This window comes from Pezoporus wallicus, unplaced genomic scaffold (genome assembly GCF_028554395.1).
Source record: "Pezoporus wallicus isolate ANWC-B61680 ecotype Strahan unplaced genomic scaffold, APGP_CSIRO_Pwel_v1 contig_2908, whole genome shotgun sequence".
NCBI lineage: Eukaryota > Metazoa > Chordata > Aves > Psittaciformes > Psittacidae > Pezoporus > Pezoporus wallicus.
The window spans coordinates 6,377,446-6,404,880 of record NW_026642179.1 but is presented as its reverse complement, the minus strand read 5'-3'; the positions used below and the strand labels follow the sequence as shown (position 1 = coordinate 6,404,880).

At 40.6% G+C, this 27,435-nt stretch overlaps 1 protein-coding gene across 9 annotated transcripts in view; it reads right to left on the bottom strand.

Moving 5' to 3' along the window:
* Positions 1-27,435, bottom strand: part of BICD1 (BICD cargo adaptor 1) — a 171,674-nt gene that overhangs the window by 65,317 nt on the left and 78,922 nt on the right. For all 9 annotated transcript variants that reach the window (XM_057428002.1, XM_057428011.1, XM_057428005.1 and 6 more), the window contains exon 2: positions 20,027-20,239. In XM_057428002.1, the coding sequence (XP_057283985.1) occupies positions 20,027-20,239 (213 nt within the window). The remainder of the gene's footprint in view (positions 1-20,026; positions 20,240-27,435) is intronic.

The window sequence follows — 27,435 nt, the reverse complement described above, 5'->3', positions numbered from 1 at the left end:
GAGAAACAAAGCTTCCTACTTCCTGCTTATTTATCCCATCCTTCCATTGCAAATGGGTTGGAACTAGATGATCTTAACGTCCTTTCCAACCCTAATTATTCAATGATTCTGTGTGTTCCAAAGCAAAGGAGAAAGGTCTTTATAACAGCAGTAACTGGAGTACTTTCCAGGTTACAGAACACAACTGAGCCTTTTCAGAAAAAAGAATTGTTTTTATCACTATTTTCCTTAAGAGCTACAGCTCACAAATGGGTTTTCAAGTGCAGTGTTGCACACTGAGGCCAAGAAAATTAGTTCAGTTGTACTGAATGAAGAGAGCAGTGTGGAGTCTGTGTTTAGGGTTCATTTGATGGGTTGTTTTTTTTTTTGACTTAGCATGCCAGTATGCAAATGGTTAAACAGCAACACTGATCATTTTTTAATAGCGATTTGCAAACAATGAGACAAATATATACTAGACACAAGATGATGTCAACATGGAGGCATTAGGGACTAGCTTTAGCCAAGGTCTATAAACATACTATGCAGACAAACAGGTCTTTGATGCCTCTTGATATCTATATGAGACCAGTTGTAGACAAAAATAAAGAGATGGGAGAAAAAAAAGGGGGGAAAAAAACCCGAACCCGACTTAAGGTCTCAGAAACTTGTCCCTCACATAAGCAATTGAAAAGAGCAAGTCAAATTAGGCCACAGACTGGAACAGAGCTTCTAAAGTCTGATTTGGCACTAAGTGAGATGCTTCCTGTAGCCAGCTGTCTGTACCTCACAGGAAAAAAAAGCCTCCCAGGGCTTAACTCTTGCAATATAAGAAGGTTGGAAATGTTCTCTGCATTGCACAACTTTATGCCAACGCAAATTTTGCATTAATTTCTTCACAGTAACTATGAGATTTAATGTCCTCAAATCAGGGCAAGTGCACAAAGCTAAGGGATGGTGACTTCTCTATGATGGCACAGTGCTGGAAGGTATAACCACTGCATTCTTTGAATCTCATAAGGGATACCTTAACTTAGTTGAAGATGCAATACATGCCTGGGTTTGCCTTCAGGCTATTTTTACAATGAGGATAGTCAAAATGCATGTGTCTTGCCTGAGTAAGGAATGAAATTATTAAAAGTGTAAGGCTACAAAATATACTGAAAGTCGATAATGCACAGGTAAGAAATGAATACAGTTCTTGCACGTGATAACACATAATGAAGTTTGAGTACACAAAGGAAGGCATATCAGCAGATCTCCCTGCAGAAACAACAGCAAGCAAAATCTGCAAGAGAGTTTTGCTTGCTAAAAGAAAACCCACAAACCACAACCTGGTGGTTGGTCTCAATGGTTTTGTTCCTTATTAAAAGGAAAGGCTCTTAAAACGTAAACACCAATCCAACTTACCTTACAGAGCAGTGATTTTAGCAAACAAACAAAAGCCTATCAACAATGAATCCAGAGACAAGCGCACTTGTGCAAGGCCCAGATACAACCCCTTAATGTTCATTATCTTAACCAAGGAAGATGCTCTATTAGTGCTTCGGTTGTTCTCTCATATCCATGTCCTCTCATAACTCCACTGCTGTCCTGATTATCCGCTCCCTGAAAAGCCATGCTGGAGCCACAGGAAATCCATCCGTCTCCTCTGGGAGAAAAATCCTCTTCAAATAAGCTGAAGTGCTATCGCTTGCTGCCAGCCAGCCACCTGGCAGCACAGGAAACCTCCACTAGGACCATATTTATTGCAGTCAGTGTCCTCTGAAAGCTCAGCCATGCACAACAGAGGTCAGCATGCGCCTGGACACATTTCCATCATCACTTTAAACCTCCCAGTACAGCTACATCTTAAATCTGGACTTAAGAGAAGTAGCAGGATTTGGTTTGAAATGTGTGAGAAAAATATGGGAAAAATAATTTGTTTTAAAGGAATTATGAGGCCTCTTGTAAAAACTGAAGTACATAAATCAGAAAAAATTTCACTTTGGATATGCTATCTCTGCTATTAAAAGAATTTTTCTGCTCTTTATCTAATCTTCATAACAAGTTCTTTAAATAAATGATGTTTTGATTTTGCAGCGAAACTTTTCAATCCGAGGTGTATTAAAACGCGCTGCATGGACTTGCTGTTCTGCCAATCACCTGCAAGGACAGGGTACCACTACATGCACCAGCAGAAGATGCATCATGGGGGGGAAAGGTGGGAGAGAGAGAGACACTTCATATTACAGGTGCACTTCACTGATGGGCCAAATTAGTGCTTCAGTGCTTGTTGCTGTTTTCTACAATGAAAGTAGTGAAAATTCTAGGAAAATACTAATTACCTTTAAAAATATCTATTTTCTTCAGAACATCAAAGTTGTTTCCAAAACAACTGAAAGCAAAACATCTAACTCACATATGATCTCTCTCTGACCAAATTACTTTTCCCCACTCTTGATTGAACAATAATAGTTTATCAAGGTTGTGCAATGAAACCCTACATTATGAAGTGAAAATTACCATACAAGAGAAAAAGTCTGAACCTAACTGGAGAACAGCATAGCAGAAAGTACAGGTTCTGTTCATGTATTCAAGAGAAGAGGCAGCAATAAATCATGTTTAGAAGTTAACCCTAACCAGGCTGAAATAATGAAAGTTTCTAATGGATTACAGACAGGAGATGGAAAGAGAAAGCCAAAGCAGAAGGCATATGGCTCTGCACCCCAACAGCCCCTGAGTTATGTGCTTCAGTGGAAGAAGTGACGTGTTTATTTTACTTTACTATTGTTTTCACAATCCATTTTACCACATTACTGAACGACACCATTATAGGGCTTGAACTGTTTTTCAGCTGCAGCACTAGCTTTAAAAATAACTTGACCTTCCAGACCTTGGATGGGAATGATGCTTAGAGCTGCCACCACTACTAAGAGTGGGAGCTTCCTTATGAAGTCCAGCATAAAAAAAAAAACCCTGTTAAACAAAAATGCTTAAACACATGTAACAAAAACTGACTGTGGTTCTAGATCTGAGTAATAAGACAAGCTTTGATATTTCAAACACTGCAAGATGGTATAGGTCATATCAGAATTTTGTTGCACTAGTGGACAGGAAAGAAATAGTCATGGCTAAATTTCCTTAAGTAGCAGCTTGTACTAAAGGAAAAAACAGCCTATTTTTCTAATGTCCTGTGATTGGTTGCAATCCCTGGGGAGGGATCAGTGCAATATGATATGAAAAACACAGTGATGAACCAGCCTTTGCATGTGCTTCTTGATGGAAAGAAAGACTTTCTCTCTCCAGCTCACTTTGTTATTGCCATGATTTTTACTGTAATGACAACAGGGCTGAAAATAAACTCCAATAAATCTGCTGCCTTTGGAAGCAAGGAGTTTTCCAGTTTTAGTGGAAGAACATAATTTTTGCTAACTATCCTGCCTTTAAAATAGATGATCATGGTTCTGTCTGCCTGAAGATACAAAGTTACAGAGGTTTTAGCACTGCTTATTCTGCCTATGCAAAGAATAAACCTCTGATTTTTCTGATTTCAGCTAAGAGCAAAAACTGTAGACTGTGTTAGGGGAACTTCACAGTTTTTCAGTTTGTAACATGTATTCATTGGGTCTGAAAAGGAAACATGGTTCCCCAAAGTAAACGGGTATTAAAGAATGATTAATCTACATAAACATTGCAAAAGCTGAGCTGGCAGTTGGTTCACCTTGCCTTTCAGATTGTTGCAGTGAGAAGGTGGGTAAGAATACTCATTAAACTCCTGCAACCTGGTCCTTAGCTCATGGAGGCAATTCACTGCCTGAATTAAGCACGAGGCAGGTGGTGGAGCTGCCCTGTGTTAGAGCCAACCGTACAGGTTTATTATTATTGATAACATGCTAAAAGAAGGAGGATTTTTTTAAACAGAAACACCAGTAAGGTTGTACATTTCTTATTTTAAGTTTCCAGACCCACATAGGGTTGGTCTTTTTTTCTTTTTGTTTGTACTGTCATTTCTTCCCTTGAAGACATTAATATTTCAAGTGGACTAATAATGTAGAAGTATTTTTAAACTCTATCAGCAATTTAAATTTCAATTTCATTTATAGCCCATAAAGTGATTTATTTTAAAACAGAGTTATGGTTCTGGTATATAATTCCATCTCATAACAAATTCAGTGAGAAGAAATTCTGTAGTCAGGTTAGGAGGAAACGTCATTCTTAACTTTTAGAGGTGTCGTGGTTTAAACCCAGTCAGGTAATTCGTTCGCTCACTTCCCCCCCTTTCTTGCCCTCCCCCTGCTCTCGGAGGGACAGAGAGGAGAATCAAAAGAATGCAACTCCCACGGGTTGAGATAAGAACAGTTTAGTAACTAAGGTATAACACAAATCACTACTGCTACCACCAATGATAATAATGATAAAGGAAATAACAAGGGAACAGAATACAACACCTCACCACCCGCTGACCGATAACTCGCCCCCCAAGCCCGACCAAGCTCCGACCGATACCTCCTCCAACCCTGCAGTCTCCCAGCCCTTCCGGCTAACTCCCAGTTACATCCTGGGCATGACGTGCTGTGGTATGGAATACCTCTTTGGTCAATTTGGGTCAGGTGTCCTGTCTCTGCTTCCTCCCGGCTTCCCCTCCTCCCTGGCAGAGCATGAGCCTCACAAAGTCCTTGGCCAAACCAATCTCTATCAGTTCTGTTCCCAGGCCGAAAGTCAAAACACAGCACTGCACCAGCTACCAAGGAGGAGAAACATGACTGCTACTGCTGAACCCAGGACATTATCCACCCCTTATTCCATACCATTCACGTCATGCTCAGATCCCACATTTTCAATATACCATCACTCTTATCTCGGTGCACTCTTATCTTAGTGCATGGACCAGTCCCTATAAAGCTGCTGCGTCCATCTGGTCCATGTCAGGCTCCATCTCTTGTAACAGTCTTCCAGAGCAGGAGAGACTGTGTGCAGTGTTCACACTCGTGAATAACCTGGGCAATAGTGTCCATTGCTAGGTCCACCCCTCGATCATGAGTCCATCTCTGTGTTGCATCTCTGCTCTGATGGCCTGAAGTGCCATGGGCCCACCAGGCTTAAAATAATTCACTGTCCCCTTAAGCAGTTTCTGCAGCTTGTTGCTGGGGATTCCACACAGCTGCCTTCCATCTCCAATGCTTCCAAAGCACTGGAGGGGCCCAGTGGACTAGATACTTGCCCATACTGTCCCACACGCCCTGCCACTCATGACTGTCCAGCCTTGGGGAAAATCTCTTGGTCCCCCTATATTGTCGTCTAACCCCAGACAAGACCCAAACCTGACTCTGCTTAACCTTTGAGATCAGACAAAATGGTTGTGGGTAGAACACAGCCTGTGTGTGTGCCAACATGCTGATCCCCATCACAATCAGCAGGCAGGTCCCAAGGATACCCAAAGGCCATTCAAAACCTTCAGAACTCTCAAACGATGCTGCTGTGCTTGTCACTGGGGCTGGTGTAGCTGCTGTGCTTGCCGGCTCTCCCACCACCAGCTTCTCTTTTCCTGAGTCCAGCTCTTCCTCCTCTGCCTTGCTGGGAAATGCTGCGTGGTCTCCTGCATCCTCCTGGGGCTCGGCAGGCGGCTTCCGGGGAATGCTCTCGGCCGTCGCGGAGCTCGGCTCCTCCGCGGGGCTCGGCTCCTCCGCCGCCTTCTCCCTCTGCTCGGCAGCCGCTTCCTTCTGCTCCTCGGCCGCCCCGACCTCCTCCACCGGCAGCCGTCCCCTGGCGGCCTCCGGCCCCGCTCCCGCCGCCGCTTGGTCCCCGGGGCCGCTCTCCCGAGCCGCTTCGGCTGCCGCCGGCTCCCGGGGCCGCTCCCCCTCGGCTCCCCGCAGCCTCACGAAGATGGAGAGTAGGGTGAGGGCCAGGACGGTGAAGAGCAGCCGGACGGCCAGGTACAAGTCCACGGCCACGTCCGTCCCGCCCTGCTGCTGGAGCCCGCCCGTTATTACAAGCCATTGCCATAAAGCACAGTGAGACAAGAACCTTAGCCCAGGCCCCACACTTGATAAACACTATCACAGCAAATACAGGCTCTACGTAAGTTACAACATTCTGAAGCTGTGAGATCAAGAGAAACAACTCTGAGAGCCAATAAATCGTCATTGTGATGAGTGACTATTAATCTGGTCAGATCTGTCGTTATCTCAACCCTTCGTGCCCCACGTTGGGCGCCAAAAAGAACTGTCGTGCTTTAAACCCAGTCAGGTAATTCGTTCGCTCACTTCCCCCCCTTTCTTGCCCTCCCCCTGCTCTCGGAGGGACAGAGAGGAGAATCAAAAGAATGCAACTCCCACGGGTTGAGATAAGAACAGTTTAGTAACTAAGGTATAACACAAATCACTACTGCTACCACCAATGATAATAATGATAAAGGAAATAACAAGGGAACAGAATACAACACCTCACCACCCGCTGACCGATAACTCGCCCCCCAAGCCCGACCAAGCTCTGACCAATACCTCCTCCAACCCTGCAGTCTCCCAGCCCTTCCGGCTAACTCCCAGTTACATCCTGGGCATGACGTGCTGTGGTATGGAATACCTCTTTGGTCAATTTGGGTCAGGTGTCCTGTCTCTGCTTCCTCCCGGCTTCCCCTCCTCCCTGGCAGAGCATGGGGCTCACAAAGTCCTTGGCCAAACCAAAACATCTCTATCAGTTCTGTTCCCAGGCCGAAAGTCAAAACACAGCACTGCACCAGCTACCAAGGAGGAGAAACATGACTGCTACTGCTGAACCCAGGACAAGAGGACAAGACAAGTGGTAATGAAAAACTCATAACTAGCTTTTAAAAAGTACTTGCAATGGATAAAAACATAAAACAATGCAAAAATCTAACATATGAAATCAAAGCTGCCAAAGGACTGACTTCAAATCACCACTGCCATTTACAGAGCATGAGCAAATCAAGTTATATAAAAAACAGCTGTACCTCCTAGACTCCAAAACAAAAACATTCTGATGAAGACACCACTCATTACCAGTTTCCACTCGGACATTGAGCTGCTGACCCCAGCTCTTAAAGTGTAACCATCCAGCCAGTTCTTTATCCACCGGGTGGTCCGTCCATCAAATCCACGTCTCTCCAATTTAGAGATAAAGATGTCATGCGGGACAGTGTTAAATGCCTTGCACAAGTTCAGGTAAATTACATCAGTTGGTCTTCCCTTATTCCCAGCGCTCTAGCCCCACTACAGAAGGCCACCAAATTGGTCAGGCATGATTTGTGCTTAGTGAAGCCATGTTGGCTGTCACCAATCACCTCCTTATTTTCCATGTGCCTTAGCACATACTTAGAGGTCTTTGTGAATTGGAACTTCTTTTCTGACATCTCGTAAAGGGGTCTGCAGATTTAGTCCTTCTTCCTCATTGTGTCTGAAGTTTTTGACCAAAAAAACCCAAAGCCATCCTCTTCCTCTCAGATTTTTTTGAGCAAGCCAAGGCAGAGTGAATTTATGAAGTCTTGTTGCTGACTTGATATAGGCCAGAATACTCATTTTCTCTCCTTAATATATTCCTAATTACTTCACAACCAATGCCTGTTTATACCTATTTAGATTTTTTTTTACTTTTTCTTCCATGCTTTTCTCATCTGATTTGGCATCTCTGCATGTCTCATTTGAGAGGGGCAGATAGTCACTGCTTATGAACACCACTTGAGAAAAGCTGTTTAGGAAAGAATCACTTTCTCCACATTGACCAGAATTTCGCCCTTGACATTTTATTCACATAGCTACTAAGCACAGAATGAGAATCTTGTATCTTCTTGCTGCCATTGCATTTTCCACTTCCTTTGAGAAAATGAGGCAGGAGGGAATATGAGCAACAAACGCAAACTATCCTGTATCATTTGCCAAAATCTACAGCATTGCATTTGCAAACAGTATTACCTTTGCATCCCATTTTTATGACTAGGTATGCAGGACTATTGGGAAATGGCCCATCTTTGACCTACACCACTCTGAAGCTGACACTATAATGCTACAGCCATTCTTCACATCGTTCACAGCCAGTATCAAAACAGACATCTTAATCATTTCTCTGAAGTGAAAAATTATGTATCTATCTATGATGATGCCTTCAACGTATATTTGGTTGAAAGACCCAAAATACTGTGCTTCAGAAGGAGAGGAAAGGCTACACAGGCAGAAGCAATGAGCAGTAAAGACAAAAATTGCATTCATATTTAGTCCTACCTTTTTGATGGATTTTTTGAACAATAGCATCACAGAAGCAGACAAGTTCTGATTATGTATGAGCATCTGCACGTACACATCTAAAACATTTGCCAGCAAAAATGCATTTCTCTCAATCCTGAAGCTTAAAAGTGGATTTGACCATCACAATGAAAGGGTGAGAACACTGTCTGACCTCTGCCTGACTTGCTGCCCTCCTCTTGGATGCTGACTTGCACTGACTGTTGAGAATAACTAAAAATAACCAGCTTCTTTCATATACTATAATAAGGGCAAAGGGAGAGAAAGTAGCAGCATATTTGAGTTTCTTGCTGTTCACCCTCCTGTCAACTTCCCCTTGAGAACAGAGTTTGTTGCAGAAAGCACAATTAGCACAGATGATGGGAGCCAAGAACTTACTAATGATTTCATACCAGTGCCAAACTGGTAATGAGTTTGAGGCTTTGAGGCAGAAGGGAGAGTTGAACAGGAGAACCTACTCTACATAAGACCATACTTAAGAATGCCACCCACTGCCACAAAGAGCAGACCTCAGTTTTGCGAGATATAGGCTGAATGAATTCAAATGAGACCACGCCAACTTACACACCACAAAAACAAAAACGATAAAGATGCTTGCTTTTCTCTTATTTTTCAGGGTTTCGTAGGTTTTGCTTCTATGTAGTTTCTTTTATTTGCTTGGTGGGGTTTCTTCCAAAGGAAATTTTTACTAGCTCTTAACTATCCAAAGGCACGTATTAGAAGCATTGTGCTCAGTCTCACTCTGATTGCACTTCACAAATTGCACTTTTGGGGTCAGGTAACCAGCATTGCTCTGTGTCCTGGTGTTCAAGACATATACCTAGGAAAAGGTAAATCCCATTTCCCTAAATTACCTAGTAAATCCTAGGGGAAACCTTTACAAATAAATCAGTATTGATTACAGGGCAAGAAAAAAATACACTGAAAATAAATGTGGGGTTTTAACAAATAAAGCAGATGTGGAAGCTCAAATAACTTGGCTGATAATTGCTTTTCACATGTGATCAGCATGCATGAGCTTCTCTCAGGATGCAAGCACTAATCACAGCACCAGAAGAAATCATTAGGTTTTTCAGTTTTGTTTGGTGAATTTCATCTCTGAATCAATGATTCCTCAGTGCCATCAGTTCTGCACTGCTTAATCATGAACAATGTCAAAAGTTCAGAAGGAAACAGGTTAGGAAATCGGGCAGAGATGCATCCATATGTGTATGGATGAACAAGAACAGGAAAGTCAACAACAAGGTAAAGTCAGGCAGAGCTACAGTGCACACAGGGACCCCCAGAAGAAGAGAAACATAACTGTACTACTTGTGTACTGATGACTGGGAATAGATCAAGATTACTGTTCTGTAACCCCAACAGACCTGAAGGCATAAAACATTCAACAACTGCCAGGCACACTCTTAACACCAGAAGACTGGGAGGAACAGCATCAGTCTCTCAGAGAAGGTTCTAGCTCTTTTTCTTTTTCTTCTTTAAATTGGAAACTGCTCAAGATATACTTTTTTATTATTTTTAAGGGAATTAATTGGAATGAGAACAACAAACTTACTTAAATTCTTTGTTTAATATTCTTTATCAGTGGCGCATGAAACTTACGCTCTATTTGCTTATGCACTCAGGCAGTGAGAAGTTTCAGCAAAAATTTCTTCTCCTTATTATGACTTTATCTGGAAGAGAGCTTAAGCTTTTGGACTCACACTTCAGAAAGTCTGGCAGCAAGGGCATACATACTTCCTTTCCCACTTAATCCCAGGCAAATGAATTAAGTCACAAGGTACAAGTCAACACAGCTTCTAGGCTCTTGATCCCGAGAGTCCAGATCACATTGCAAGGATTCTTTAAAAATTGGCAACACAGATAATCCCAGCACTGCCAAAACCCATCTTACTCCACACCACTTGAATAGACAAAAGCCCAAGTTATTCTTAACCAGCAAATTAATACTGAAAAGAGTGAGCCAGCACAAACAGTTCTTATGAGGACATCCTCATCTAGAAACATAAACTAGTCAGCAAAGTTATGCATTTTTTGAAAGTAGAGGCTGCACAAAACTGGTATTTTCTCAAGTTCAGAGAGCACTTAACCCATCATCCAAGTGGCCACTCACAGGTGCATGATACCTGAGAAACAGGGATGTTATACAATGACGCTTTCCCTGGCATCCCCTCCCAGCCCCTGCATCAGGGGTTGAGGAACTTTCTGAGCTGGGTGCTGGGTCTGGATCTTCAGGTATAAGCAGTACTGATGGCCCCATCCTCCATGAAATTTGCCTCACTCTTCTTTAAACCCAGGCATATTTCTGGCCTCTACAGCTATCCTCTTGGCATGCTCCCACTCAATACTTTGCACAGGGGAGTACATAAAGGCCTTTGAAACACTACCTCAGTACAAATAAGGGGTTATTATTTCACAGATCTTATGTAACAACAAGCACTGCCAGATCCTGATTTGATTAATTACTGCCCAGAGATTATGAAGTGCAGCTGAAAGTACACCCTGTTTTATTTTCTACTTGACGCCCTGCAAAAGACCCTTTCATAAAATCACAGAATGGACTAGGTTGGAAAAGACCTTTAAGATCAAGTCCAACCTTTACCCTAGGACTGCCAAGTCCACCACTAAACCATGTCACTAAGGACGTGCTTATAATAAGGCACTCAGTGTTTATGCAACAGTCCCCTAGTTAACCTCCATTATCCCACCTGGCCTTTTTTTGACCTCCCTACTGTCCACTGTTTTACTCTCTCATTCACAGCAGAGATAAATGCATGAACTTTGCCAAAGAAAATGGTGTCATGAATGTGTCAGATCACAAGTTCACATCCTAAGTCACTGTTCCAGTCTCATTAACAGGAAACACAGCCAATCAAAGCTGCTTTTTGTAGCTTGCAGGTATATTTGGGAGACAGAACAGCAGAACAAGGTGCTGAAGATTACCTTAGGAAAACAGTGCCACTACAAAACATTTATGCTTCACTGTTGACCTTCCTGTTCTATTACAGTTGATCTTGGAAACACAATCATTTTATGAGCAATTATAGGATTATAGAATTTAGGATTATAAACCATATTACAGGAAGTAAAAGGGTGAATCATACCACGGCCACCCTTCTGTTTCACCTGCACAAGCCAGTGGCTTGTTGGCCAATGCAGGAAACAAGAACCACAAGAAATTGTTTGGTGGTAACTGGAAGAGTAGATGAGATTGAACGGCAGATTTATAGTTAAACCTTTATCTGCTAATAACAGTACTCAGAAGCAGTCTACACTGGACAGATCTTGCTACTTATACTCAAAGTTCTTCCTTTCCAGACCTAACTATTCTATGACAGACAGACAGCGTCAGGCTGCTAGTATACTCACCCCGTTCACAGCATGAGGAGAGATTCGGTAGGATTACAAGTCACATCTTGCTTTACTTTTCTGTCTCCAAGACATAAAGAAAGTAATTCTGTTTCTTTTCAGAAGCTCTCTGAACAGGGAAAGTAAAATGCATAGGGCAGAGAAAAACACTTTACAAACTTAAGAATCTAACTACAAAATAACGCCCTCACAAAATCACTGTAAAAACTACATCAAAATCAGTAAAAAAATAAGGTTTTGTCAGCAAAAGCCCATTGATGACAACCTCCACACTTTTGTACCTTCCAGGCTGCCTTGTGCTGCAAAGTCAGGCTTTACACTTCAGTGTGTTCTGCTGCTGTGTTTTCCCCCATCACAGTCAGTGGTGACAACAGTCACAAACTCACCTGCACACTACCTTCATTGCCTGTTAGGAGACATTCTGCAATGGAACTCTTTTCCAGGCATTACAGCTTGGTTCACATCTGTTTGAAGTGAGAAGACGTAGGCTCTTGTAAAAAGAAATAGCAAGATTTATATGAACTCAGTATGAATCAAAGTGTGTGTGTGTCAGAAAATAAATAGAACAAGGGTTAAAGCACATCCTGCAGTGATAGCAAAGGGCACCACTTGCAGTTAATCCAATGATGACCACTGGAAACCTTTACTTACAAGCCTGCACTGCTGATTTTCCAGATACTGTGTCAAAAGGACAGGAATTCAGAGCAAAGACAGGACCACTCTGCGCCCTGTTCATCCTAAAGCCCCTGGAGGTTCTGCAGCTCTCTCCAGTCTAGATAAAGCACAGATAAGTAAGTGCCTTCACAGGGAAAGTGTTAACATCTGACTGCTTACAGAAACTGTTATCATATTTTTAAAGAGGTCCAGATAAGACACAAGTATATACTGCAGTTTGATTTGAAGCCACATCAGCACCATCTAATAAAATTTCCCATAGAATCATATAACCATTAAGATTGGAGAGGACCTTTAAGGTCATTCAGTCCAGCTGCAAATCTAGCACTGCAACGTCCACCACTAAACCATGTCCCTAACTACCACATCTACACATTTTTCAAATACCTCCAGGGATGGTGACCCAACCACTTCCCTGAGCAGCCTGTTTCAGTGCTTGACAACCCTTTCAGTGAAGAAATCTGAACATTATGCTATTATACGATACCCAGGAATAACATCAATCTGATTTTTTTTTTCTGGAAAGCAGAAGGAAACAATACAATTTTAGCAAACTTTTCAGCCTCTCAAGACAAAAAAAAAATCCCACCCGTTAGCACCGTCAGCAAAGCAGGGAGAAAAATTTATGAGGGTGGCTAAGCACCAGCAAGCTGGAAAATCTCCTTTCAGCAAGCTCTTCTAAAAACAGGAGAGAGAAAAGAAAAACACCTCCCAGCTGGCAAAGTAACAAATTTGTTTTCTAAGCCTAATTTAGAGCTGGTTCTACCCAGTTGAAGGAAGCTCCCAAACAAATAAATAGACTCAGACTGTCTATGCTAATACTACCCTGAACTGTGATGAGAGTGCTCTCCTCAGAGGCAAAACAGTTTCATAGAATCATAAAATCATAGTTCTGCCATGTCTCTGTCACGCTTTGGCTGCATTTTGTTTCCCAGCAACTCTGACCCCATCAGTCATCTCCATGAGCTGCTCTGGCATCACAGTCCTACAGCTTCTTTTCAGAAAGCAGAGCTTGCATGAAAGTACATTATGGTGGAGACACCATTACCAATGGCCACACTGAATACTTTGCTGTATTTTCTTACTCATTCTTCCTCTAGAAATTAAGCCACTGCTGCAAGTACCAGCATAATATTAATAAGAAGATAAATATATTTATAATGCAGGCTTTATTTAATCAGTGTAAATGCCAAAAGAAACCCATTCTTCAGTAGAGTGACAGAGATAAGTCTGTTGATGTGGCCACTAGGAAGCACAGGACAACACCATGAGGGAGTAGGCAAGATCATGGTGGGATGCTGCATACATTGTCACAGTCAACTCTGCAGTCATTTAAATCACTATCCAGGATAATTGTCAAAGCACAATCACAGATTCCCTATTCCATGCATGAAGAACATTTAAAAACTGCAAGGGAAAGCAAGCTAATATCACTGAAGAAAGTTCACTACTCTCTAAACAATCTTTGTCACTACAGCCAGGCCACTAAAAGGTGTTTCCCACAGTACATGGTTCTTAGCAGTGACTGCTCTCCTGGGCTTATCTTTCTGTCTTTCTTCAACACATAGCTGGAGAAAGTTACCCCACTTGGTAACCTGGAACTACCTCCATCCAAAAGCTCAGCAGTCAAACAGGAGATCCAGGCTGAAGACCACACTCTCTCTGAGGGTTGGAAACAGCCTTTGCCAAGGGCTGTAACCTCAGAGAGGGGAGACTGGGGTTCTGGTCTCTGCCCCAATTAATATTTAAGTATTTCTCATAAAATATTGATCGAAACAGGGACCTGAACTAGGTTCCCTATTTCCAGCTGAGTGCCTTAGCCTTTAGGCTACAGTCATTCTTATGAGTTTGCTCACTCTCGCTGACTCACAAAATACTAACTATAACACAAAAAAAGTGGAACAGCTTCATCTGAAAGAATGCAAAGCCTGCCAACTGACTGCCAGGGTACTTTCTTCAGAGAGAGAAGTGGATTTATAATCCCTGAAGCAGAGAAGAAATTGGAGCCCCAAACATTGCCACAATCACAGAACCAGAGAGTCGAAGGACATCACTAGCTGATGAAGTCAGATAGGGAAACAGCTCCTTGGAGGCTTCCCCAGTAGCACCTACAACAATGTTCAATATCCAGCAATAGAGTGAGTAGTAGCAGTCCTCAGTCCAATCCTAAGGCACTCCTGAATACATCTGGACACAGACCTTTACATGGGCAGAAAATTTTACAGGTAGAAAATTAGACATCTAAAGACTGTAGGAGCCTCCAGGAATAGATGACAATTGAATGTGTTACATATCTGTTTTGGACCTAACTACATCCTACATTAAATAGGAAGCACTATGTACCTAAATCTTGTTACAATCTCTCCCTAGAGCAACAAAACAAGAACCTGAAATTGGTGTGGGTATGTCCTGTTTAAACCATGAAAGAGTATTAACTAGATAATGTGTTCACATTGAAAGTTTTTAGGCTTTACACTGAATTGCCAAGAAAAAATGAGGAAAAAACCCCTTCTAAATCTTCAGACTGAAAAATTATAATTTCCAAATATGAAATAGGCAACTAGGAATTTTTGAATGCATATTTAGTATAGAAATAGCAGTTCTTAATTATTTATTTTCTTAGACAAAAGTCAACGAACACAATGCCTGTAAATTTTCTCCCTTTCTCATCTATTTTCAGAATGCAGATGTGGCTACTTAGCAGGTGGTTACGTTTCTGAAATGGCCACAGCTAGCAGTAACACTTCTTAGACTTATTCACCCAGCACAAGCACTCACGCTTTGCATCATACATAGGTTCCTCTGAAAAAAACTGTCCAGGCTATCACACTCATATATTTCCTCACTAGTGTGAGGTACAAGATCTTTGTACTGCTGAAGTGAATAAAAGTTAAGCTATTGATTTCAAGGGCTGCACAACATCATCCTAGACTTTTTTTCTCCTAGTTTCTGCACATAATGCCTCACTAATTTGTATTTTTCTCCCTACCCATTTTTTCACTGTTGTTTTTTCCCTGCTTTTGCCCAGGTCCATGCTGTTGCCATGCGTTAAAAACTGCCATCACATAAACCTTCATGCTCATCTGTTAACTCCTGCACTGCAGGTATCCAGGTGCCGATTTCTTTCCGCAATCCCAGCAGGTGCTGCAGTGACATTTAGGAGCACACGCTATCAGTTTTAACCCTTTGATTCCTGACTTTGTGTTATTCCTCCTCCTTTTCACTAGTTTTGCTGGGGAGAAAGAGCTGATCCATATCTGCCAGCCTCTTCAGCCAAAAGCATGCATCTACCCGCCCTCCCACAAGTCCCTAATCCTATTCTCATGACACCTACAAACTCAAATCTGCACCATCATCTTTCACCTCCATTTTCTACAGTTTCACCTGTTTTCCTTCTTTGCTTCATGCTCTTTCCCCTCCAGTTGCCACCTGTTTTGAATCACATGCCCTGCTCCAAGGCATTCAGCCTACCCCTGGAGGAGAAGTATGATCTCATCACAATAACTTCCTGCTCCAACTTCTAAGTGGGGTCATCTGTGCTTGCATAACCACCTTTGTCAGTTATCAACTTCTCAGGGTAGTGATTTCATTATCTTTATCCATCTATAAAGATTTTTCACTGGCACAAATGAAAGAATCAGTCGTTCACATCCTGACTATAAGTAAACACAGAATTTTTAAATAGTAAAACAAAACCCAGAGAATTAGAAATTGAAAAAATATTGTATTTTAAAAATATATTTTTAAAAGAGTATTTTTTTAACATTTGTAATAAAGGCAGACTATTCATATGCGGTTATAAAATGTTAAATGAGCTAATAACCATACTGATATCTCCACACAGAAAGGCAATCATAACATACAGATTTTGTAAATCTGGTCTCTGACCGCTAAAAAATTATATCTCTGGCCTCAGTTTTAAAATCAGTTTATTTTTTGATTACAACAGTTTTAAGAATCTCCAGACAAACTCCTACATCCCCTGTCTCAAGTCTTGGTGGGAAAAAAAGAATAAAAAGGGTTACCTACTTTCCAAAATGTGTATTTTGTTTAGTTATGTGATAATAATATTCCTATACAAACCTCAAGGGATTTTTCTTGCATACAAAGTAATGCTGCTGGTGTTTTACTCTTTTGATCATTTTAACATGAATCTAGAAAGCCGTCTGTGTACAGAGATTCCTGGTGCATCCTTCACCATCAAGGTGAAACAAATGCTCAAGTTCTTAAAAAAAAAAAAGTCTTTCTTTAGCACTGAGCATTAAAATCAGTTTCTTTGCTTTCCCAGACTGAGATGCATAATCTCCAGAGACCTGTGTGATACATTCCTTTTTATGGCAAAAGGGATCCAGGTCAAGCTCCCCTGCAGACATCAGCTGTGAATATATGGCAGATACTTGCAAAGAGGCATGAATTTTTAAACTCCGGATCTGTGGAATTCCCAAGATTCCTAAAAGCCATCAGCATTCATGCGAGTGTATTCTGAGGGTTCACAAAATGCTCATACACGTTCATATGACTATGGATTTCTGTGAAAATTCAGGAAGCAGAATGTATTCAGCAGAGAATTCCCACGACAGACTAGAGAACGGAGAAACAACGAAGAAGCACTGACTGTGTTTTTTAGGGATGTGGCAGCAATAACAGGGGTCATTTTCTGAAAACCTAGCTATCAGTCTTCAGTATCATAAGGGACTGAGTGCATGAATAAGTACCATAAATTTCTGTCATCTGTGCAAAAATGCTGCACACAACAGTTTTTCAAATCTTTTAAGTCTAAAGGTGAAAGCAGTGATTACCTGGGGGAGTTAGTTTACAACTAGAAAGCATATTCTTGGGGGGGGGGGGGGGGGGGGTTGGCAGGTGGGGAGGGATGGGAAGAGACAGCATACAGCCAGGTAACTTGAATCCAGAATCCATCTTTACATCACTCAGCTGTTCACTCAGCACAATCTCTCACATAAAGATCATCGTGGGCTGGTTTTTTTTCCCATGTATTTCTCTAACTAGATTTTCAAATATACTGGTTAAAGAGAAAAATTACTTCCTCACTGTAGCAATCTACCTGTGGGAGGCTCTAATGACTGTCTTTACCCCAAAATGTACCAGACATGTAATATATTTTTTTCCCAACTTAGTGGTTGTCAAGATTAGGAGTAAGCTAAGCCTGCCTTTAGGAAAAGCAGTACCCTGAACCAGGCAAAGTTCATAAACACTTACAGTAGAAGGGGATCTCATTTCTGAAGGCATTTGGACATTGAAGACATAGAATTTATGTTTTTGGACCAAGGCATACCGCACTGGGTACAAGGGTAAGAATCCCTTAAGCACAAGGCAAAATACCAGTGTAATTCAGTGTGACAAGACCCCTAAGAACCCTGAGGCATGTGTCAATCACTCTCTCTCTCTTATTATATTCAAGTAATTCATCATAATAGTGTGTGGTGTCAGCTTGGTAACGAAGTGGCTGGACTAATCCCATTTATGTTTAAATTCATTGATTATAGTTCCATAAAATAAAAGTTCAACACAGTCAAGGACTTTGTACTCAGGGTCCCACATCATCTTAATAATAACAACCAGTTTATCAGCCTTATTTTTATTCCAGTAAATCCAATTCTTGCACTTTAATGAACTACTAGGGGTTGTTCGTATTTAACATTAGAACAGGAAATAATTGCAGCTGGTCTCACACTACTTATTATTATAGGGTTACTATTAACTCTAAAGAAATGAGGACAATCAATATTCTCAGGAGGACAAGTACTGAAACTGTCTCCTGAATAACTTGCAGATCAATAATCATGACAGAAAATGGAAGGGAGATTTGCAACTGAAGGAGTCCCAAGGAGACCCTAGAGAAAAGAACAGAGTACAAAGCCAAACATGTATTTTCTCTAACGTGGTTGTCCATTTGTGACTAAACCCCAGGTCATAAGGACCTGCAAGCTTTAACCAGATGGTTAGGTAGGTGTGTCAGCAGCTGGTTGCCTGCTACCATAAAGATTTTAGGATATGATTTCAGGGTGAGTAGATATTAACTTGATTTGGGGGTTTGATTGAGGTTTGGTTTTTTTTATTACTGCTGTCAACCAGAGCAATAGCAATTACAATCACATATTTTAATTACAACTTGTACATAAATAGCATATATTTCTTACTGAAACCTGCTCTGTATTATGGGGAAGTCCAGTGCAACCATTAAATAAGAACGTTCAATGGGAGTAAAGGACTAAGATCCAGAGAAACCCTGTCCCAAACATTTCTGTAGGTGTAAAGAATGCCATTCCACTCAGCTACAGAAAACATTATAAACTTTGTTAATTTGTTAAACACATATGAAAGAATCACTTCCCAGAACCACTTAGGAAAGATCTTTTCCAGCAGCTGGACAGTGGGGAAAGCCCGTGTGTCTAAGCATTCCTGAAGAACGCGAGGAAGATATGGGGTGATTTCCAAGTGCTGTCTTCCCATGTATGTAGTTGCTGTCTTTAGAAAACTGAAGTATATAAGGGAAACAGCAAGACTGGCATGAACGAGGTACGAATGTGTGCATGAAAGCACCAGAAGAAATGGCAGAAGGATAAAAGAAGAGTGTGGTGAATTGATGGCACCTTAATGAACAGGCCATCAAAATCACAGCACACTCATGCGTAACTTCTCAGACACTCAGGTTGCAAAAACAGCTTACACCCAGAGGAGCAGACTGGAGAGCGCCAAATAGATCAGCAGTGTTGCACAGGGACTCACAGGAGTGGCAGGAGCCAAATATCAGTAAACATCATCTTCTTCAGGGCACAAAAGACACATGCAAAGTGAACACATCGTCACAAATCTAGGAGAAACCCAGGACAGGTGATGAGGACTTGATAGTTAGTATTCCTTACCCTCCATTTCACTGTAATTAATGCTGATCAGAGTGGTGGGACACACCACTTAGTGAGTCTAAGATGTGTGCATTTAACAGTCCAAGAAAGTGAGCAAGAGCCAATTTGCTAGCAAAGCTGAAGGAAACAGAGCCACCTTCCTCTCATGCATGGTCTTTGTGCTGAGCTTTGCTACATGACTTATGCAAATTAACTGTCAAAACAGAAAGACTAAGCTAGTAAAATTATATCAGTCCTCTGCTAACTGGGATATAGAAACAATAGCAAATAAAAAGACCTGCTGTCTAAAGTTCCAGATTTCAAGGAAAAAAAAAAGACAAATTATTAAATATTACTAAATTCTCCATTGAAATTAATCAATGTCCAATATGTCCCAAATGGCCAATAACATTTGGCTTCCTTACTGTTACCCATTTTCCAAAGATGAGCATGCATTTTAATTTTGCTTTGCAGTAGAAGAAAACTGGTGAAAGTTTTATCTACTTCTAGCCAATCTAGAAAGCCTGAGAAATGATGTAAATGTTGAGAAAGAGAGGAGTTGCATGAATATACGAGGTGTGCAGAATATGTGCTTATGTAAAATTCACTTACATGTAGGGAGTATTAAATAGAATGCAAAATTCTAAGAGAGCTTTGGAAATGATATCTTCCTGAATCAGGTTTTATTATACTGAGGGCGTAGGGGGTGTTACTGTTGTTTAAAAATAAGAATTTACATTTTTTCCTTTCTAAATTACAGCCCTCTCAGGTATTTCTGGGATGATCAAAGACTGGTAGGTGAGTGTTTTTACTTCTTGTAGCATTTTCATGACTCACAGCAATGCCATCCATGATACCCCAATAAAATTCAGCCCCTTGCTCCCTGCACACCCCAGTTACCTCTTTCAAGTCTTGGACAATAGCAGTGAGTCTCTCATTCTCTGCCTGAACATTGGTGACCACTGCCCTGCTCTGCTTCAGCTCGTTCTGCATCTCCAAAATCTTCCCGAGGTAATAAGCTTCTTTTGATGCAGATTCCTGGAGGAGAGTTTCTTCACGTGTTTCACCATCTTCAGCCACTTTGCGGTGAATCGAGAAGGACTGTCCAAATGCCTGCAAGAGGAAAACAGTGCACAGTGTAAAACTACTGAAGCCCTAGAAAAATTATCAACAATAATCAGTGGCTGCATAGCCAGAGGGAATTAAACAGCTCTGTGAGTCCCAAACTCTGATCTAATAAGTAATGCCTTAGCACCTTCCTTGCAGCTGAGGGCCACCATCTCATTTAGCTGAAATGAAGCCTCTCCAAGCTCATTTGCAGTGTGGATTTATGGCCCATATCCAGGCAACCTCCACTGAGATCAGGATGGTGCTCTGCTAACTAGCCATTAATTAGCATCAATGTTTAACTCTCTTGCATGAGGCCAGCTGATAATTCACCAGTTCCTTTCTTCTCTAGTTCTGCAAACTGTGTTTGTTTCTAAAGAGCTTGAAAGGCTGAAAAATCCTTCTAAATTGCTTTCCATTTTTAACAATCGGTTATTACAGGAGCTGACCCCCTGCTATAGAAAAAAGCTCCCATAACTTGAGAGAAAGATAAATGAGCTGAGTACAAGCAGTGACCATCCACACTGCTCTTAAGCTAAACACAAGAGTTCGACAGCTCCTTTATTTCATTTGTACTCAGTGTTTCCACTTCTGCTGAAAAGAAACAATAATCTAGTTCCAACCCACTGCCATGGTCTAGGCCAAGCACTAGACCAGGTTGCTAAAAGCCTCATCCAGCTTGGGCTTGAAGACTTCCAGGGATGGATGGGGCATCCACAACTTCTCTGGGCAACCTATTCCAGTGCCTCACCACCCTAATAAAGAATTTAAAAGCAAAGTACAAGCCACAATAGTAGAAACGATGCTTTCATCTAGCTATGAAACGCAGAGGGGAAAAAAGATGCAATAACCTAACAACATTAAAATATAATGTAATAACACAAAATAGAATAAAAATAGTAATAAAATAATACATACGGCAAAATAACATCAAACCCTGTTTAATTTGTATTGCCTTTAAAAACAGACATTTGGTTGAAAATGACAGGGCCTAATTCTGGAAAAAGACAAAAGAAGGCCTCTAATGTTAAGAATATTTAGCCTAACATAGGCAAAAGCTCTCTCATACATTTTAATTCAAAAAGAGTATTTTTGAATTATTTTTTTTTCCCCAGTATAGAAACCTGTGTCACTGTAATATATGTTCTTTCAGTGGGAAATTCTCCACAAAAGCCTAATTTCTACCCAGTTCTATGAAACCACAAAGCACAGTACACATTTGTACCCACTGCAAGCAGTGGCCTCCTTTACCTTCCTGTTGATAAGATCTACTTGCCAAATGAAATCCATTGTTTTACTGCCACTATTTATAGCCTCTCAGAACATGTTCTAAGTTTTAGTGGCACTAGAACTGAAGCAGTCCCTTAGAAACTTCAAAGCAAAAAACCCTGTTCAAAAACTTCTTAGCTTATAAGTGTACTTCACTTAGAGAATCCTGTGAACTCAGCATTAAAGGATTCTAAAAATATTCACTAATGTCCTAACCCAGCTGTCTCCTCAAAAGACTGTAAGGTACTGAAATAGCAAGCATCAGCAACTTGCCAAATAGGATTTTTCAAATAACAAGAAATCCAGTTTAATGAAACTGTTAAGGACTGATTCAGTCACTGTATCTGTAAATCTAAGAAGACTGTTTCAGGAACACTGCTAATAAATTATATCTTACCCTACATACTTATGTTCAATGGCTGACTGTTCCTAACTTGAGACAGAGCAAAAAGCATCAGTTTAATAAAGACTCTGCAAGACAAACGTAAAGGCTAGGGGAAAAATCAAAACACAGAAGGACAGCAGGTAGGACTGACAGGTCTGGAGAAGCTCATGAAGCAATGGGAACTGGAGCCCACTCTACCAGAGAACAATAATGAAAGCACTATGGGCACATACTAGTACAGAGTGACGATGGCCTTCCAAGCGCATAGTATTTTTATCTCAAATGTACGTTGAATGTGTATTTTAGCATGTGTGATGCTTGAGAATGACCAAGAATACAGATTCTGGGGAGGATGCATAACATAACAGAAAATCCCTGTGTAGTTAACATTTCCTTGTACCTATGTCTGTAGAAAATGTCAAGGAAATAATTCAAGCATTTTTTCATATGAGCACAAATTTGAACACTACTGTATATTATACTATGCAATTTTTTTCTTAAACTGCTATGTCTACAGTATGTCAAAAATCAGGGGAAAGAGAGACAGGAAGCATATTTCTCTTTCCATATCAATGTAAATTACACAGATCCAAGTAACAAGGAGAGGAACACCAGATGACTTCTATAATTAAAAAGCAAGCAAAAATTCCTGCTTCTGTATTTCATGGTCTGTATAGTTTAAACTTTCCAGATATAACCATTTAAAGCCTTCCATGAGATTGGTCACTTTTAAATGAAGCCATACATTAATATTTTTAAGCTGGTAGATATATATTTGTTCTATTTTATGTTTAATAATTTGCTTAATATTTTTACTTATTTATAAAAACCTTAAAACCTTGCTATGATATAAATATTTCAGTTAACTGGGCTCATTTATTTCACTGAAGCCATCCCTATAATTGGAAAAATGAGTCACCTGAAAAAATTTCCAGGTCAACTAACTTCATAAGAGGCATAAGAGTTGCCTTCCAATGACCACCTGTTTCCAGGCCTAGAATGTGATGATACGCCTCGCATCACTGCTTCACATGAACACCATGCCAACAGAATGAACAGGCTGCAGCCTGGGAGAGCTGGAACAGCCCACTTTAGCCTTCACGGTTACCTTCTGAGCATGTTGGACATGAAGTCAAAAGGACTGTGGAAATAGCTTTCTTTTGACACCACATGACACCAAGTGAGAGGAAGAATCATCTTGCAAACACAGAGCAGATGTTCCGTCTCTTCACTACTGAAGAAGATACTGATATTTTGGTCAGATATTTATACTGAAAGTGTATAATCCTTCTCCTGGAGAGATGCTGTTTCTACCTAAAAGTACATTTTCACCCATATTAGTACAGCATCAGCTTCTTCTTAAACCAAATTTCAGGTGATGCCAGGATGGTAAAAGCAGGGGCAAGCTCTTCAGTGCCATTCCATATTTTCAACTTTGTTAGGACAAGTATGTCAACATATGCTACAGAGTTCTCTGACCCAGCCACAAAGAAGTAATTAAAGAAGCAAAGAACTGCAGTTGTAACTGTAGGAATGGTACCCACCTTGTGTGGTTTCTATGATAGCATTTTGAATAGTTGCTGTATTGTATCTTGCAGATGTATTTCTTTTCAGTATGGTGCTGCCTTCTTGGTATGACTACTCATTAAAACCACCTAGAATTCACTACTGGTCCCTTGGTGGCAATCACATTGCAGAGCTTTTTTGACAAAGTACATAAACTTCACTTCTTACTATTTCCTTTAGAAACCTGATCCCTGCTTTAGGCACATTAGTTGAAGTCACCGACAAAGACTGAGCTACATTTACTGTTTTGACAAAGACTGTCCTAACAGAGACCGGGCTGAATTTCACCATATACTCATCCCATCACCTCTCTCAAGACTTTTCTTGAAAGGATGCTCTTGACTGAATTAGGAGCTACATTTTTTGTAAACTGGTCATAAGAGCTGAGTAACAAGACACCATTAAGCACTGTATATATATTCTGAGACTTAAGAACTGTATTACAGTTTCATGACTTTTTAGGGTTGTCTTAAAATTTGAATTTTGAGAACAATAAAATAATGATCAGTATTTGAGTGCATGATAAAGGAGCAAAAGTGGGCACACACAGGTAAGAAGTCAGTCTGATCATGGAGGAAGGTGAAACTTCAGAGGAAAAGGCTATTTGCCATTGAACTCTAAATAACCCCATATGGAAATTCCAGTGTCAGACTCAAACTAGCATGAAAGAGCTAACATAGTGAAACAAATGGGTACAGATTTGTAAAACAGCAATAGAAAAATGTGGGCGTTGCAAACAACGTATCTAAGGATACTTATGTGACAAATATAAACAGCAATAGAAAGCCACTGTGCAGTGAGTGACATGAAATTACGTCTGTAAAACAAAAATTACGTTTAGCACTTGGAAAAAAAAAAAACAAAAAGGAAAAAAAGAAGCTAAAAGTCTAATTTAGGTGTAGAAAGCAGTACATATGCAAAAGACCAACTGAAAACATATACAGATAATGAAGGATGCTATTTCTGAGTTTCAGTTTTATTTTCACTACCCACCTCCTGGGGCAGGAATTCTGAAATGCTTGCACAGAAATTCACTTTTCTAGTCTGTGATGATTAATAAGCAATAAAACATGACCTGACTGCTACCAGAATGAGCAGACCTTTATGGCTTTGACATGTAATGTAGTTTATCTGATGCATAATGCAACATTGAGCTTTTTTCAAATGATTACCTATTTCAACTTGCTGTAAAGCAGAATGCATTATGTATTAGTTACCTCCACACTCCTAACACAAAAGCAGGGAAGAAACAGCTTGGGATTACCCAAGAGGGCAGCATATTTCCTTCCAAATGTCAGTATGGCCCCACAAATGCTACAGATGCCTAACTGGGGTTAGTGTCAAGGACAGGCTTTACTTCATGGCCCAACTTGAATGCTCATGAATATTCCCTTAGTCACTTGCAATTCCACATCTCTTTCAGATAAGAGATTTCTGGGTTTTTTTCAAGCTTACTATATTTTTATTTTTTTTTTTCCTTTCTTCACAATTCATTAACCAAAGCTCAGGGCTCTCTGACATTTTTCTGCTAAGGGTCAATCAGTGGCAGACATAGGTCCCCTCTAGGCAAAGCTGAGCTGACTCTAGCCTAGCCCTTCCCTCAAAATCAGCTGGTACAAAACTGCCTCCCCTTCCCCAAGTATGATATGGCTCCATTTGTACAAATTTCCTTAACTTACCTCCAGTATTTTACACCCTGCTCACCTGAATGCTCCTGAATTCAACCTGCACATAGCATCTGCTTTCCTAGTAAATCAAAGCCAGCATTCATCCTAACTGGAAATCTCTCTCTCCATAGGCTTTCTTACAGACAAATGCCCAGTGCCCCATTCTGATCACTTTGCTGTTTGCCATTCCCTGCCCCCTCACACTTTGGGTACTCAGATGATCCAGGGTCTTGGACAAGGGCTGTGTTTTATTCTTCAAGCACACAGGAGTCTAAACCCAACTGTAGTTTCTTGGCAGCATTGTAGTGCAACAGCAAACAACAGTGCCCTTGCAGAAGTGACTTTACGTAGTTGACATGATCTCCTGATGTTCATTTAAGATGGCAAACAACAGTGCCCTTGCAGAAGTGACTTTACGTAGTTGACATGATCTCCTGATGTTCATTTAAGATGGCTGATGGAGGACAACAGGTTTCCTTTTGGAACTTAATCCTGAAGCGACTGAAGTCTTCAAATGCAAACAGTAGGCATATTGCAGTCAAAACAGATCCATGCTCAACGATAACAGAAGAAAAAATTTAATAAGTATTGTGTGGATGGACAGACCATGCGGGGAAGCAGACTGAAAACTCAAAACCAGACTCAGAACACAGACTGAATCAGCATGGGCGTATAGGCAAGAATACTAGACTTTTGGGTTGACATTTTCAAGTTGAAAAAGCCTTGTTGTCTTACAGCTACAGAAGTGTCCCATTTGTCTGGTTCCTCCTGTTTTCAGGAAAGCAGGATGCTGAACTCTCCTATGGAGAGGCAGAAGATAGAAAGATGCTTGATCCCATCGCTAATTCCTACTTCAGCTTAGAACAGCAAACAAGGTTCTAGGTCCTAGACTTAACTAGACACATTCCCACAGCTTCACACCTTCCCCAGTCAAAAAAAAACAGGAGATAACTGATCAAAATTTTGTTGTACCTGAGAACTGTCTAACCAGTGATAATTTCATAATTACCAGAGTCAGGATGATCAGGTTTATGCACTCAGCCATACAACATGAATAGGATTTTGTTTTACTTCATATGCCCCATCTTAGAGAAAAAAAACTAAATGTTTTTTTCTGTGTTTGAAGCAAGCTGACAAACTCCCATTTCCTTATTTGTTCTTATGTGATCAGTCTGCCTTCTGAAAAAAGTGAAAATTAAAGAACAGTTGTTTTCAACTCATGCTTTGCTACAAACACTTGATATGACCTTCAGGAAATTGTTCCTCAACTTCCTGTTTGGAAAATGTTGGAAAAATCTGCTACACAGTGGAAAGGACCGTTATGATAAACTGACTCACCACCTGAGATACAATATACTACAGTGATGAGCACAGCATAGGGTAACTATGATAAATTTGTAAACGCTACTTAAAGAAGCTATTTTATTTCCTCCTAAAGGCAGAAAGCATTTAACTTCATTTCCAAATACCAGCTTAATTAATCAACTCAATTCAATAATAATGCAAATGCTGGTGCGATGGTAAAGTCATGTAAGTTAATAACTGCACAAGAGATTTAACGTGCAAAAAAGACTTGCAAACCAATCTGCTGGAGGTTTGATCTATGCCAGAAATACTGAGATCAGACATATGGAAAACATAAGTAATACTGAGACAGTTTACAGAAGCAGAGCAGCAGGACAAAAGTCAACAATTCATAGTCTTTTCCCCAAGGAAACTTTGGATAAAAGTATGCACAATGTGGATGTCTTGTGTTTGTTCTCGGTAGATCCCTACAGTGTCTAAAGGCGTGTTGACATTCATATATCAGATGCTAGTCAACAAAGCCTTCAGAAAGAACTAAGCATTTACATTCAACCCAGCTACAGACATGGCCATGCTTCTGCAATCCTAGTGCATATTGTGCTGACCTCAATCAGTATGCCACGGTGTGAGGCCTTAGGCAACCATCCTGCTTTTTTATAAATATCCCTAAATGTAATGGTTGGGAAACATTTATAGACAAGAAGAAAGCACTACCATAAAAATGAACGTTCAATACTAACCTTCATTGTTCATCAGCAATCCAGTAGAAGAGGGAATGAATAAGAATGTCTGTTTAATTGCCTTTAACAGTACTCTAGGATTTAAATTCCCTGTCCTAAGCCTTCTCTCTAGGCACAGAAAGTACAAGAAAGGGGAAGCTTGCAACAAAGAGCACCACTTATCTACAACTAATTAGTTTCATGCTGTTGATTTTAAATCAACTCCTTACAAAATGAGTATGACCAATAATTAAATTATGCCCATAAACAAAATAATTCACGCATTATTAA